We start from the raw sequence: 14,628 nt of genomic DNA on the forward strand, positions 1-14,628 counted from the left end.
CACACAAATGCAAATCTCTCAGTGTAAAATCCCTCAAATATTTAAACAGAGCTATCATATTACCTCTTCACCTTCTTTTCTTCATTCTTAACATACTCAGCTATATATGGCGGGTTCCACACCATCAAAAAGTATGTGCTTTGCACGTACTAGGGTTAGAAAGGGGCGGACAAAATGGCGGCACCCGTTCTACATGGGTGCTGCCATTTTGATGTCATGGACGCTTAGCATCCACACTTTGCAGTGCAGAAATGACGCCGCTAGTGCACCATTGGTGCCTTGCGGCATCATTACCACGCCACAAAAAGAAGACGCTTTTTGCGGCTTCTTTTGTCTGCACCGGGGAACCACACAGTTTGTCCGCTGCAGTTCCCTGGCTCAGCAAACACGGGCGCCGGCAGAGCACCCTTTTTGGGCACTCTGTAAAGCGCCTACGTCTCTCCTCATAGGACATGACTTCCAGACCTTTCACCATTTTGGTCACCCTCCTCTGGACACACTCCATTGCAATATCCCTCTTGAATTGTTCTGCCCAGAACTGGACACAGTACTCCAGGTGAGGCCTGACCAAAAGCAAGAGTGGCACTATTGCTTCCCTTGATCTAGACACTATACTTCTATTGATGCAGCCTAAAATTGTATTGCTGACTCATGTTCAGCTTGTGGTCTATTAGGATTCCAAGATCCCTCTCACATGTACTGTTGTCAAGCCAGGTGTCCCCCGATCCTGTATCTGTGCATTTCGCTTTTTCTGCCTAAGTGTAGTTCCATACATTTCTCCCTATTGAAATTCATTTTGTTAGTTTTGACCCAGCTCTCTAATCTGTTAAGGTCATTTTGAATTCTGATCCTCCCCTCTGGGGTATTAGCTACTTCTAATTTGATGTCATCTGCAATTTTCATAAGCATGGCCTCTATTCTATCCAAGCCGTTGATAAAGATGTTGAATAGCACTGGGCCCAGGACAGAACCCTGTGGTACCCCTAGGCACCCCTCAAGATGAAGAGGAACCACTGTTCAGTATCCTTTGGGTTTGGTAGTCAACCAATTTCAAATCCACCTAAAGGTCACATTCTCTAGCCCACATCATGCAGTATTAGCTTTTTTGCAAGGATATCATGGAGGACCTTGTCAAACGCCTTACTGAAATCAAGATATGCTACATCCACAGCATTCCTTTCATCTCAAGCTTGTGACTCCATCCAAAAAAGATATAAGATTTATCTGGCATGACTTGTTTTTGAGGACCCCATGTTGATTTTTAGTGATTGTGGCATTCCTTTCTAAGTGTTTACAGACTGTCTGTCTAACTATCTGTTTAATTATCCACAGGACATGCATCCACATGGGCCATTTTGTGGCCTTTGAAATTGGGTGGCGCTGGATAAATCCCGATAAGAAACTCAGCAAGGCATGGATACAGGAGGCTTTGCCCCAGAAAACCCTACCATTACTTTGCGTGGGAAGCAGATTGTGCCACTGATGATATCGGATAGTTCCTACCTGATTTGGAAATGGCTTATAAACTCCACCTGGGTACAAGTACTCCAAGGCAAGCGCTGTTCAATAAGCGCCTCCACTGAGCCAGAAACATAGCGGAGAGAGCATTTGGGCAAATGAAGGCGAGTTAAAGGTGGCTGATGAAAATGTGCTATCAGTCATATCTGCCTATGATTTCATACAACATCTGTGAAACATAGGAGAATGTGCTGATGATCCTTAGCATGTCCAAGCATATGTCCTTGACAGTTTGGAGGCTTCTCTAATCAATAGTGAGGCTCAAAAGAAAAAAGAGGATGAACAAGTGAGGGATGTCTTGACTGATTACTTTGGGTAGCAAGTGAGGTAATACTACTCTGTGTAATCCTGCACACTTGGTAATAATAATAATAATTAGTTTATTTGTATCTTCCCGCCTCTCCCAATGGATCGAGGCGGGATCACAACAGAGTTAAAAACTCTTATAATATTACAACAATAATTAGTTCTTGTTGGATGCTGAGTTGTTTTAAAACTGTTGCTGTTTCAAACCTTGTTGAATTTATTTTATTTATTTTTGACATCTTCCTGCATTTTATTTTGGAACTGGAGGAAATAAATTACTACTGCTGTGATTGCAAATAAATGTGTAAATAGCTTTTATATCAAATACATAGTGTTTGTCTTTTTCCTCACAAGGATAAAAAATGTAAAGCCTTCATTGATATCCACTGAAACCACCTGTCAACTATCCCTCCACCCTTCCAGTAGTTCCCTGGTGGCCTTTAAAAAGGCTGTTAAGACGGATCTCTCCCAGCAGGCCTTTCCAAACTAGCCTCCCCTCCCCGAGCTTGATGCAGCTTATTCCCTCCCATTATTGAGTCCTTCTTATATTTTCCCCAACTTTGTTGATCCTATCATCACAATATTGTAAATAATTTAATTTAGTTTTATAATCAGGGATGGGCAGCTGGGCGGGGGGTTAATTTTAACCAGATTTGATACGTAATACACTCTTTTTAGATGTTGTAACCCGCCTTGATTCCCCGTGAAAAGGTGGGCTATAAATAAATAAATCATCATCATCATTGGTTAGCATGTTGTTATTCTCCAGTCACATCATCTTGGGATTCCTTTGGCTTTTGCATGCTGCAGTTTTCATACACACACACACACACACACACACACACACACACACACTCCTCCTGCCTACCTGCCTTTAGTGTACTTTGTGGTATAAGGAGTTCCATGAAATTTTAAATAATCTATTCTTCCATAATTAATTGCAATAAATAATCTCCAGGGGTTTTCTCACTATGAGGTAATAGTGGGTGGTTATGTTACTGGCACTGCCCCCAAACCTTGGACATTTAAAATTTGCATATGTCCTTTTGTATATACACCTTATATACATTTGTTTATATGCCCCCACCATATTTGTGTGTGTGTGTCTGTGTGTGTGTATAGTAGCGCTTATCATATCCTCTCCAGCACCACAAGAGTGCTAAACTATACATATTATCCCTACAACCCCCCTTACATGCCCTAATATTTACATGTAATTGATGCACGTTTATTGTCAGAACTGCAAAGCTTAGGGATCTTTTAATTTTTAGATGCCTATTTCCCAAAAATAAAACAACTTTCTTTGTTAGCAATAAATTATCAGAATCCCCACAAAAGCGCAACAACTATGCACAGTAATCCAACAACAGAATCAACACGTGCATTCATAGTTTGACATTTCCAAAAACGATTAAATGTTTACTAGATTTCCTGCCTACCATGTCTTCCAAACTGGATTTGTTAAGGCAAATTTAGCAGCAGTTTGTTACCGGCATACTATATTTTTGAAAACTGGGGGAGGGGGGGGGATTGGATTGCCATCCACTTCCCAGGCAAATATCTGGAGGTGTGAGGGTATCTGAGCGCATACATGAGTGTTTTTTTGTCTTCACGATACAATGGCTGCACCAAGGAGAGCCAGACAAATCACCTACTGGCAGACACAGGAGAGCAACTGGCTGCTGGAGACCTTGGCACAGCAGGTTGGTCCTCTAGAGCACATCATGTGCTCTAGCAATAGGCTCAACTGGAATGTTTTTATTTTGGCAGCCTGTGCCTTGTGCCTGCGTCATTTCCAGTACGCTATAATATGTTTGCAAGAGACTCATATTTAAAAATCTGATTCTAAATATTTGTATTACCCCAGATTGGGAAAGAGTTTGTAGTATCATCTGATTAGAAAAATAAGGGGGTAGTGTTGCATATTAATTCCACTAGAAGGCCAGAGAAAATATTTGCAGACCCACAGAGAAGATGTCCTTCATCCAAGTTTTGAAACTTAGATAAAGAAGTCGACATTCACATAGGGCCTGAACGGACAGGCCAAAATAAAGCTGCTTCGGATCACTTTGGAGGTATGCTGTGTAAATGCTGCATGCACCCTAAGAGGCTAGAAGCCACGCTCCAGTCCTAAGGACTGTAGTGCAGCTTTATCACAGCTTCTGGCCTCTTAAGATGTGTGTGTCATTTAAACAGCATACCTCCAAAGTGACCTGACGCAGCTTTATTTTGGCCTGTCTGTTCAGGCCCATAGTCTGGGACACAGGAATAACTATGAGAGGATTTTTCATTCAGCAGAGTGCGTAACCAAAAAAAAAGCAACAAGAACGAATCCAAAATATTACAGAAGAAATCTAAAAGAAAGAAAAGCAGTTAACGAAATCCCTGATAATTCAGAGATTCTTCAAAAGATGAAGACCCTACAATCACAACTCTCAATGTTAACAATGATGGAAATTGAAGGGAAGGGAAATCCTGTCAAACAAAAATATTTAAAGTTGGCTAATAAATCAGAAAAATGGCTTGCATACCAGTTAAGGAAGGAAAGGGGGGGGGGGGGCTAATTATAGTTATATATGATATTGATTAAAAGAGTGTGGATAACAAGATTAAGAAGATTACACTGAGATGTTTAGAAAGAATCAAGTCCCAATGAATAAAAGTGGAAATCACTTAAACAAATGTGACCCACCACAACTATCAGAAGAGCAACTGCTGCAATGTAATGAACCAATTACAATGGAAGAAATATCCAAAGCGACAGCAAGAGCCAAGTCAAGTAATACACCTGGACTAGATGGCTTTTCAGCAAATTATTATAATATGATGGAAGAATACTTAGGGGGTTGTGTTCAAAAATTATTTACTTTTTAAACATTTTTATTTTATTATAATTATATATATATATATATGTATATATTAATTAAATTTAATTAATTTAAAATTTAATATTTTAAAATCCAAGAAGATTCCAGAGTCTTGGGAGATGGCCACAATATCATTAATTCCAAAAGGAGGTCAATGGGAGTAATTATAGGTCCTATTAAACAATGTCTACCAAATCTTTGCATCTATCTTGGCAGAAAGAATTAAAGTGATATTGCACATGTTTATACAGGAAGCTAGTTTTCTGCCAACGCGACAATTACAAAGCAATTTGAGGTATGTATTAGATATAATAGAATAGCTGTAGAGGCATAAGAAAGCACCTTTGATTTTTATGGATGCTGATAATTTAAATTGGGGTTTTCTATTTGGGGTTTTAGATAAGATGGATTTTGACAGTAACTATACCACTTAGATAAAGGCAATATATAATTCACAATAGGCAAAAACATTGGTGAATGGCAAACTAACAAAAGTCTGCAGAATCTCAAAAGGTACTAGAGAAAGCTGTTCTTTATCTCCTCTGCTTTTTATTCTAACATTTGAAGTACTAATGAGAGTTATAAGAAAAGAAGTGAAAATAAAAGGTATGATGATAAATAATGAATTATTTAAACAGAAGCGTTATGTCCACCACCCCCCACTCCCCCCCAGTCAAGATTCAAGCCTTCTCTGTTGCAAATATAATGCTATGGTGTATCCTTCAGAGGGGCCTCACTCATACCAGTATTTCTTTCTATGCTGGCTTTCCATATAGAGTAAAAAATCTGTTTGTTGCAGATGTCCCTTGAAGATTGAAACTGATTACCAAATAGTATGTTTTGTGTCTGCTACAATCTCATTTCCTGCTGCTCTCATAGAATCATAGAATCATAGAATAGTAGAGTTAGAAGAGATCACAAGGGCCATCCAGTCCAACCTCCCTGCCATGCAGGAAATCGCAATCAAAGCATCCCTGACAGATGCCCATCCAGCCTCTGTTTAAAGACCTCTAAGGAGGGAGACTCCATCACTCTCCGAGGGAGTGTGTTCCACTATCGAACAGCCCTTAGTGTCAGGAGGTTTTTCCTAATGTTGAGGTTGAATCTCATCTCCAAGTGGTTTTATTACATTTTAAAGTTGTAAACTTTTGATGCATTTTATGTTGTTTGAGCATTGGGCTGTGACTCTGGAGATCAGGGTTCAAATCTCTGCTCAGCCATGGAAACCTAATGGGTGACCTTGGGCAAGTCACATACTCTCAGCCTCAGAAAACCCAGTGATAAGTTCACCTTAGGTTTGCCATAAGTCAGAAATGACTTGAAGGCACACAACAACAAAAACAACATATATTATGATTCTATGATTCCATGATTCTAAATACATATTGAATAAATAATTTTAAATTAAATATTTTTTTCTAATTAGCATTACAAAAGCTTAATTACTTTACTGCAATATGTATCTGTTGTGAGACATTGTTTATTTCATGCCATGTGAGGAAAAATGGTGGGAAGAAGAGGATATGTCTATTCTCTATAAGAATGCATAGCACCACTCCAAGAGCCATAAGGCACACTGCTCAGCCTGGCTGCTACTGGCTCCATAGGACAACTTTAACCAGTATTGAAATTCAGCACATTCCTTCTTCAGGAGCAGGAACTGGCCCAAGAGGATGTATGCCTGAAAGAATGGGAATGCAGAATTAACATTGTTTTCCCAGTTAACATTAAAAACAAATCACTAAATTGACTTTTAAAGTTGAAAATCTGAAAATATTGTGGTTTTCAGGATTTTGGGGTTGAAATTTGATCCCCTAAATTCAGCATTCAAAATTGAACACTGACATTTGTTGTCAGTACAGTACTTGACTATGTTGTACAAGGTCAAGGGCCTTCTTAAAAGAATCAAAACATTGGTTCAGTATGTATTCACTGATGTAGGAGATGAATTCTCAATCTCCTTTATGCTGGGTAAGATTGCCCAATATTTTGTTACTTTAACAAAAGTATCATCATCATCATCATCATCATCATCATCATCATCAAACACTGTTTTGTACATAAAAATCTCTTCAAAAACAAGCTTTTCTGAAATCATTTAGTTGTTCAGAAATCTGCAGAAGGCCGAAGTCTAGGATCCCCAACCATGTGTTTAGGCTAGAAGCACTTTTGCCAAGTGGAAAGCTTAAAGCAGACAATGTGTAGGTAAAGGTAACACAATTTCAAATCCACTGCTATTATATTGCATGGTGAGCAGAGTCCTTGAACAGGAGAAATATTGGCAGGGACTTAGGTAAGATGACCCTCGATGCATCTACAGTTCTATGGCTCTATATCTAAATATTCCTTGCATTCTAGAACCTCCCACATACACTTGTCACATTAATTATCATTTTGTCTATTCTAAAAAAAGACATAAAATGGCTACTGAAATGCATTGGTTCATTTGATGGCCACAGAAAATGACTGGAAAATTTTAGGACCCATATCTAAATCTAGACATTTTGTAGATACAGTTGTTTTTACACCGTATTTAAGCTATTTGCTTACATAGTGATCTTGAGAACATTTCTTATTATCACTTCCATGATAGTTTTTAGAAATTTTATCCAAATTGGTAATTTCTTTTAGTGTATTAAAATACGAGTGACTACAACCCATATCTGTTAGAGTTTGGTCACCATTTTCAAATAGACTATACTCATAAGGATTCCACAAATTTCTTGAGATCATATAATGTTGTGAGACTATCTCCTTCCACTGACCTTTCCAAATAAATGACCTGTTAGAATGGCTGTAGGGGTGCATTTAAGTGATACTAGGAAGTAAGAGCTCCATTATTGGCTACAGGCTGCAATGATGGAGTGCCCCAGAATACTGCAATGGCCTGATGCTACGACCCATTTGTAGAACTGGTTTTTCCTTCTGAATGCATTGGTCTAGCTGATCAAACAGCTCGTACTAGAGATCCTGTTACTGCTTATAGAGTCATCTAGGGCTCCTAAGCCTTTGGGACATATATGTGTATGTCTTAAGACCAACACATGAGTCTCTTGGCACCTTTGGGTTAATTCATTCCAATGAGTTTCCTGGTTGGAGAGAAATTGTTTTTAATAATAATTTGTTTTATTTATATACTGCTATTCCAAAGATCATAGCGGTGAACAGCAAGTAAGCTAATTAGCAAGTAAGCTAATTTGCCCCCAACAGTCTGTGTACTCATTTTAGCGACCTCGGAAGGATGCAAGCCTGAGTCAAGCTTGGGCCCTTTTGCTGGTCTTGAACTCGCAACCTTGTGGTTTTGAGTGTGGCTTCAGTACAGGCATTTAACCACTGCGCCACCAGGGCTCAGAAATGCTGGCATAAGTAATATTTTGATGTGTTCCTGTAGTGAGGGGAGCCCTGGGGCTGGGAGAGCTGAGAGGGCAGAAGTGGGCCAGGTGGAGGAGGAAGGAGGAACGTTCCAAGGGGCGGAGCTAGAGAGGGTGGAGCCAAGGGTCCCTGAGGGGGAAATAAAAGAGGAGGGGCAGTGGTGCGCAGGGAGAGGTCGGGGAGCAGCGGCCGAGAGACGGATAGTGCAGGTCAAGAGGAGCCCAGGGAGAGATGGTGTCCCAGTGTCCCTCCAAACCAGACCCAGCTTCCGAAGGCGTGGGCCTCACCAGGAGGTAGAACTGCGGAACCCACGGACAGAGGGGGCCTACACCCACTCGGACGAGGAGGAGTGGGCACGACTGCCGGCCAGGGACCTGGAGGACGAGTGGTGGGATCCTAAAGGGGAGAGGTGGGAGTTTGGCCCTCCTCCACAGGAACGCGACAAGGCCGATTGGGAGCCCCTAGAGAAGCACTCTGGAGGGCGGAAAGGCTGGGGCCCTGAAGACGCCGAGGCCGAGAATCGGGTGGACTAAAGTGTTGACTCCCAGGACTTATGAAAGGGAGATTTGTTGGCTAGTTGGGCCTTTATTTGTTTGGCACAAGGAAAAGGGAAGAGTAGTTCTGTTGGTGCATTAAAGTACACTGTTGCAGCAAAAGTGAGTCCAGTAAGTTTGTTTCGCACGTGGGCCAGAACTTCCTCTTTTCCCAGGGCAGCATGCAGCCTGGAACGCCGGCCCCACCCAAAGTTCCCTAAAGACTGTGGCTGTAAACTTGTAGTTTGATTTGGAAATGGTGCCAAAAAGGACTACTGTTATAGCAAGTGTTTTGACTTGAAGATGATCCATGGCTTCAGAACTCTAGAAATTTTACATCTCTGCTCTTGAAGTGGTAGTTTGTTGTATTGCCTCTTCACAAACCAGTTCCTGTGTAGTTTGAAGAGGTTGCGTAATGAATTAGTGACAACTAGCGCACAATTGTGTTAAAAGATTACCTATTTACCTTGTCAAAGCCCGTTGCTGCTAGCTTTGCTCCAAGTTCTTCATCAATACCACCCACTTCGGTGATAGGTTTGTCAGCCATGGGTTCACCCACAAATTCCCGAAATTTCTTGTTTCTCATGGCTATCATGTAAAACAGTACTAGGATAAAGGGAAACAAGGTAGAAGAATTATAATATACCGATTATAGTAAGTGTCTATTGGGTATACAATTGACAGATACATAAATAGCCCTAATAGCATGACAGAAGCAAATATGTTTAAGATATAATGAGGGGTGATCCATAAATACATTTAATAAATAAAGGAATTTTTACAGATGTTTACATTAAACCTTGTGTGAATGGGCCTTCAAGTTGCCTGGTGACTTATGGCAACATACAGTGACCCCATGTATTTGTAGGGTTTTCTCAGGCAAGGAAAACTTAGAGATAGTTTTGCCAATTCATTCCTCTGAACTGGCTCATACTATAATATAGGTCAGGATTCACAACCTGGACAATTCCAGCACACTTTGGCTATATTCACTTACCTGAATATAAGCCCCATTCAATTCAATGAGACTTACTTCTTATTAGATATCTACAGGATTGCATTATTAAACAAAGAAAGCACATTATCTAAGGAAGCTGCATTTTTGTCTTTCACAGTTGCCTGATGTGAACTGTGCCATTAATGTTGCTTATATTTATTTTCTCCATCCTTCCTTAGCCATCACAGATTTGTACTACTTTTTAAACTAGTAAATCTAAGTTTAGGAAGAACACAAGTTGTACCCAACTTGACCTTTAACAGAACATCACTACAGCAAAATATTTATAAATACTTATATACTGTATATTAAAAGCTTTTGTTCCCTATATAAACAGAAAAATTAAATGTAATTCAGAAATGACACCACAAGATGAAGCATTATATTAATACGAAAACAGCCCCAAATTATACAGTTTGATGACAAGATAAAATCATGTTGGTTAACGTCTTGTATTGAACCAGCATCCCTATAATTACAATCAGCCTCAATATCCACAGACGTTTTATCTATGGATTCAAGCATCCACAGCTTGAAAATACAATGTGCCTGCACCATATGCAGGTGCACCATACATGGCTTTCAGCTTACGCTGAAGCCGTGTGGTGGGAAAAACAATGGCGCACCACACTGCATGCACGTGCCCTATTGTTTCCAATGGGGATCAAGCATACACGTTTTTTCCCCTTGCGCAGGGAGGGGGAGTCTGGAATGAATCCCCCATGTAAGGGAAGTGCCCTCTGTATTCCAAAAAGATATAAATTACAATTAGACAAATCTTGATTTTGCTATTTTATATAAGCAACACGATTTTCCTAACCACAGTATTTAATGGGATTTGAGCATCCATGGATTTTGATATTCATGGTGGAACCAAACCCCAGCCAATAACAAGGGCCCACTGTATTTGCGCATACATGTGTATATGTATGGAATTGGTAGTTTGGGCTGTTTCACTCATGGGGTTGTCATGGGTCAAAGTTGACTCAAGGGTAGTTAATAACAACAACAAAGTCTTATTAACCTATTTTCTCTCATAAATCTTGGTTTTGGCTCCAGGGACAGCTCTGGCATGTCTCTTCTAGAGATTTCTGCCAAATACCTGATTTTATTTGCGCAGGATCATAGGTTCACTTCATGATAATCTAAATGGATGCAAGTAAGGTAATCTTTGTCATCCTCAATCTATCTTCTGGAAGCACTTTCTTGTATGTTGTATGTTGCAGTTCCACCATTAACCTTCCATATTATGGTGTAAGTGTGCACTTACAGTATTCACACTGCTAGAGGGCTGCATCCCTTTTGAAAATGTTTTGCCTCTCTCCTTTCAGCAACCATTGAACCCAAAAGTGCTTACCTCTGCTTACCTCAAATTTGAATGCAGCTCCCTCCCATGCCACTGCAAAACCTTATCAGGAGTGACATAGAAGCCTTGTAATCATGGCCTGGAACTTTGGGCCCTCTCAACTTTGTGAACATGCTTCTTTTGAGCAAACTGATTTTATCATCTAGTTATTTGCTTTATTCATTTATTGGCTACATTTTTGCCATTGTTTGATATCCCTCCATGCAATCATGGTGTATATTTTGATTTTTGTGTGTTCAGTAAAAAGACCTTTTCAGTAGTTGTGTAGGAATATGGGTTACTGGGATGCATAGTTTTTTGGTAGGTTTTTCAGAATAGGAGGCTGTGTTCTAGAAGGGTTTATTCCTGACGTTTCACCAACAGCTGGGGCTGGCATCTCTGAAGATGCCAGTCACAGCTGCTGGTGAAACGTTAGGAATACGTTCTTGTAGAACACAACCTCATAGCCCTAAAAACCCACAAAAAACTACAAATCTGTATATTTCATGGTCTTAGCTACTACTAAGTATCAGTTTAATATATTTAATTCCTTTGTCTATGAAATATATTAAATAAAGGTGGAAAAATTGGCAAAATATGCTTTATTATGCACTCTTCCCTAAAATACTGGGGAGGGCAGGGGAACTTTTGGGCAAAGCACGTGCTCTATCATCATGCTACAAACTGTCCCAGTTTGAACCCAGCCATAATACTCAATGACAACCAGTGTGGTATAGTGGTTTGAGTGTCAGACTGGAACTTGGGGGGTGGCAGAGAGAGAGAGAGAGAGAGAGAGAGAGAGAGAGAGAGAGAGAGAGAGAGATGACTACCCTCAAATTGGCCCTGATTTTTGCCAGCCCTGTGGATGAGACAGGACCCCCATCCTCCAGTACTTTGCTTAGGTTTTGTAGATGCCAGTCCATGATCTCCTTGACTGAGGAATTTATCACACAGGAGGAATTTCTCTTAATTTCGAATGAAAAGAAAGTGGGTCCAGAATGCATTCATGTGAATTCGCTAGTTCAGCGAATTTACGTGAATTCGAATTGCGTTCGAACTGACTTCCCATTGCCCAAAAATAGTTTGCCACTGCCCGAAATTGTGTGTGATCACCTCTAACACAATAACGTGAAACCCCATGATTGTGTTCGGACTGACTTCCCATTGTCCAAAATTGCGTGTGGTAGTCTATCACGCAATAACGTTAAACCCCATGATTGCGTTCAGATTGCCATTGGATTATACTTCCAATTTCCCTTGTCTGATGGTGTCCTCAGTCTACCCATCCGGCATCCTCTCTTTCTTCTGCTCTCTATCTTCCCTAGCATTATTGTCTTTTCTTGGGAGTCATGCTTTCTCATGATGTGGCTGAAGTATGATAGTTTCTTGATTTAAAGGAAGTATTCAGACTTGATCTGTTCAAGGACCCATTTCTTTATCTTTTTGCCTTTCCACAGTATCCTCAGCACTCTTCTCCAGCACCACATCTCAAATCCATTTATTTTCTTTTGATTGGCTTTCTCACATCCATACATAGCAATGGAGAATACAATGGCCTGGATGATTCAGACTTTAGTGCTCAGTTATATAAATTTACACTTTGGGATCTTATCTAGTTCTTTCATGGTTGTCCTTCCAATTCCTAGTCTTCTTATTTCTTGACGGCAATCTCCATTCTGATCAATGTTAGGTTCAAGGTACAGTATAGGAACTCTAACAATTTTGATTTTGATCATATGAAGAGGTGGGATATTAATAATAATAATAATAATTAGGTTTTTTTGGCTATGTGGCCATGTTCTAGAATTTATTCCTGACGTTTTGTCAGCATCTGTGGCTGGCATCTTCAGATATTATTATTATTATTATTATTATTATTATTATTATTATTATTTTCCTCACCATCTAAGTTGATTTTATGTAAATCCTCTGTAGTCATTACTTTGTTTTATGTTCAGCTGTAAGCCTTCCTTTGCACTTTCCCCCTTGACCTTCCTTATTTGTTGCTCTAGGCATGTGATATTTTCTGCTAGTATTATGGTGTCATCTGTATATCTTACTTCCTCCTATCTTTACTCCTCCTTCTTCTGGGTCTAAACCTGCTCTTATATTTTATGCATACAAGTTGAACAAATAAGGTGATAGTGTGCATCCTTGCCTGACCCCTTTACCAATTGGGAACCATTCTTTCTCCATATTCTGTTCTAACAGTAGCCTCTTGTTCTCATTAGGACTATCATGTGTGTTGGCATTCCCATGTCTTTAAGTGCCACCCACAGTTTTTCATGATATGTGGAGTCAAATGCTGTGCTATAGTATAGTCTATAAAGCACATATTGATTTTCTTTTGGAATTCCTTGTTGTGCTTCATTCACCATTGTATGGTTGCAATATTGTCCCTAGTGCCTTTTCTTTTTCTGAACCCTGTTTGCACATCCAGATTTTTATTTACACACACACACACACACACACACATATATATATATATATGAGATGGGAGTCTATGTTGCAGAATTTTTAGCATGGTTTTGTTTGCATGGGAAATTAATGCTATGGCCTATAAATGCTGCAGTCTTTTGCGCAATCTCTTTTTTTGTGGATTGGGCTGAATATTGGTCATTTCATTTTCCGTACTTGTTGGCATACTTTAATTATCATGAGCATTGATTCTGTGTGGACTGTAGCAATTCTACTGGGATTTCATGTTCCTGGTGATTTATTCTTCCCCATATCTGGGAACTTGGGGAGACCAGGGATCATATTCCCGCTTGGCTACGGAACCTAGTGGCAAGTCACATTCTCTCAGTCTCAAAGGCCATGGCAAGCTATCTCTTATCAAATCTTGCCAAGAAAATCCTATGATGGGGCTGACTCAAGAGTTGCCATAAGTCAGGAACTCCTTGAAGGCACACAACAACACATTCATACCCAATCCACTAAATTATAGCAGTGGTAAACATTAAAATGTATTACATAGAATGTCTGCTCACCTGCTACTTTCTTCTTTCTCTAATTGGGGATATTGGGAGGAAGGCTAGCCCTCTTGCAAAATGAATGGGGATGCTGTGTATAGGTATAATCTTAGGTATGCAGCAGTAACCAATTGTGTTTGCAGTTAGGTGCCAGTGACAAAACAATGAATATTGGTCAGGAGGCAGGCTGCCTCAGACCTTAGCTTTCCTATCCTTTTTATGGTGTGCATATTTCTCCTTTATTTTCAATGTGAAAAATACATTATAAAATGCTACAAATCAGTTCACCTGTTATATAAACACTACATACATGTAAAGTCTATTTAATTTATAGATGAAATTGTAAAAATGAAATTATGACATGTACCACTCCTAAACTGTTGCCAGGTGTTTGAGTTCATTCATATTCTAAGAACTCAGACATGTTCTAAGAATATGGTCAAATAAGGAATCTTTGAACCTTGATAGTAGTGTAGTGAAGTTGACTGGTCCCAGTAAAGACAAATTAACACCAAGTTATTTCACAGAGGGTATTGTGGTGGTGGTGGTATCATAAATGTAACCAAAAGTGAATAAAACTAGATGAGTAAAATAAAGAATGAGAGCCTTATCACACTTGTCTTTTATACAGTGCTAATCTGCTCCAGCCATTCATGGTAGGGATACTAAATTGTACTGACTTTCAGCTCCCAGCACAGTCTACCCTACCCTCCCATCT

The 14,628-nt window shown here is 39.8% G+C and overlaps 1 protein-coding gene and 1 long non-coding RNA gene across 2 annotated transcripts in view; one reads left to right on the forward strand and one right to left on the reverse strand.

Annotated features, from left to right (window-relative positions):
- The window catches only part of LOC149316737 (uncharacterized), a 62,356-nt gene extending 60,449 nt beyond the window's left edge, over nt 1-1,907 (forward strand). Inside the window, exon 3 of the long non-coding RNA XR_016280520.1 lies at nt 1,333-1,907. This is a non-coding gene — a long non-coding RNA (uncharacterized LOC149316737). The remainder of the gene's footprint in view (nt 1-1,332) is intronic.
- A 4,318-nt stretch (nt 1,908-6,225) lies between these two features.
- LOC149316739 (barrier-to-autointegration factor-like protein) lies at nt 6,226-9,182 on the reverse strand. Its single transcript, XM_089518752.1, has 2 exons — nt 9,063-9,182; nt 6,226-6,372 (listed from the first exon to the last, which is right to left on the reverse strand). The coding sequence occupies exons 1-2, from the start codon at nt 9,180-9,182 to the stop codon at nt 6,226-6,228; spliced, it is 267 nt and encodes an 88-aa protein (XP_089374878.1).
- Nucleotides 9,183-14,628: the final 5,446 nt, after the last annotated feature.

This window comes from Sceloporus occidentalis, unplaced genomic scaffold (genome assembly GCF_023333645.1).
Source record: "Sceloporus occidentalis isolate IW3139 unplaced genomic scaffold, rSceOcc1.0.p SCAF_3, whole genome shotgun sequence".
NCBI classification, from domain to species: Eukaryota; Metazoa; Chordata; class Lepidosauria; order Squamata; family Phrynosomatidae; genus Sceloporus; species Sceloporus occidentalis.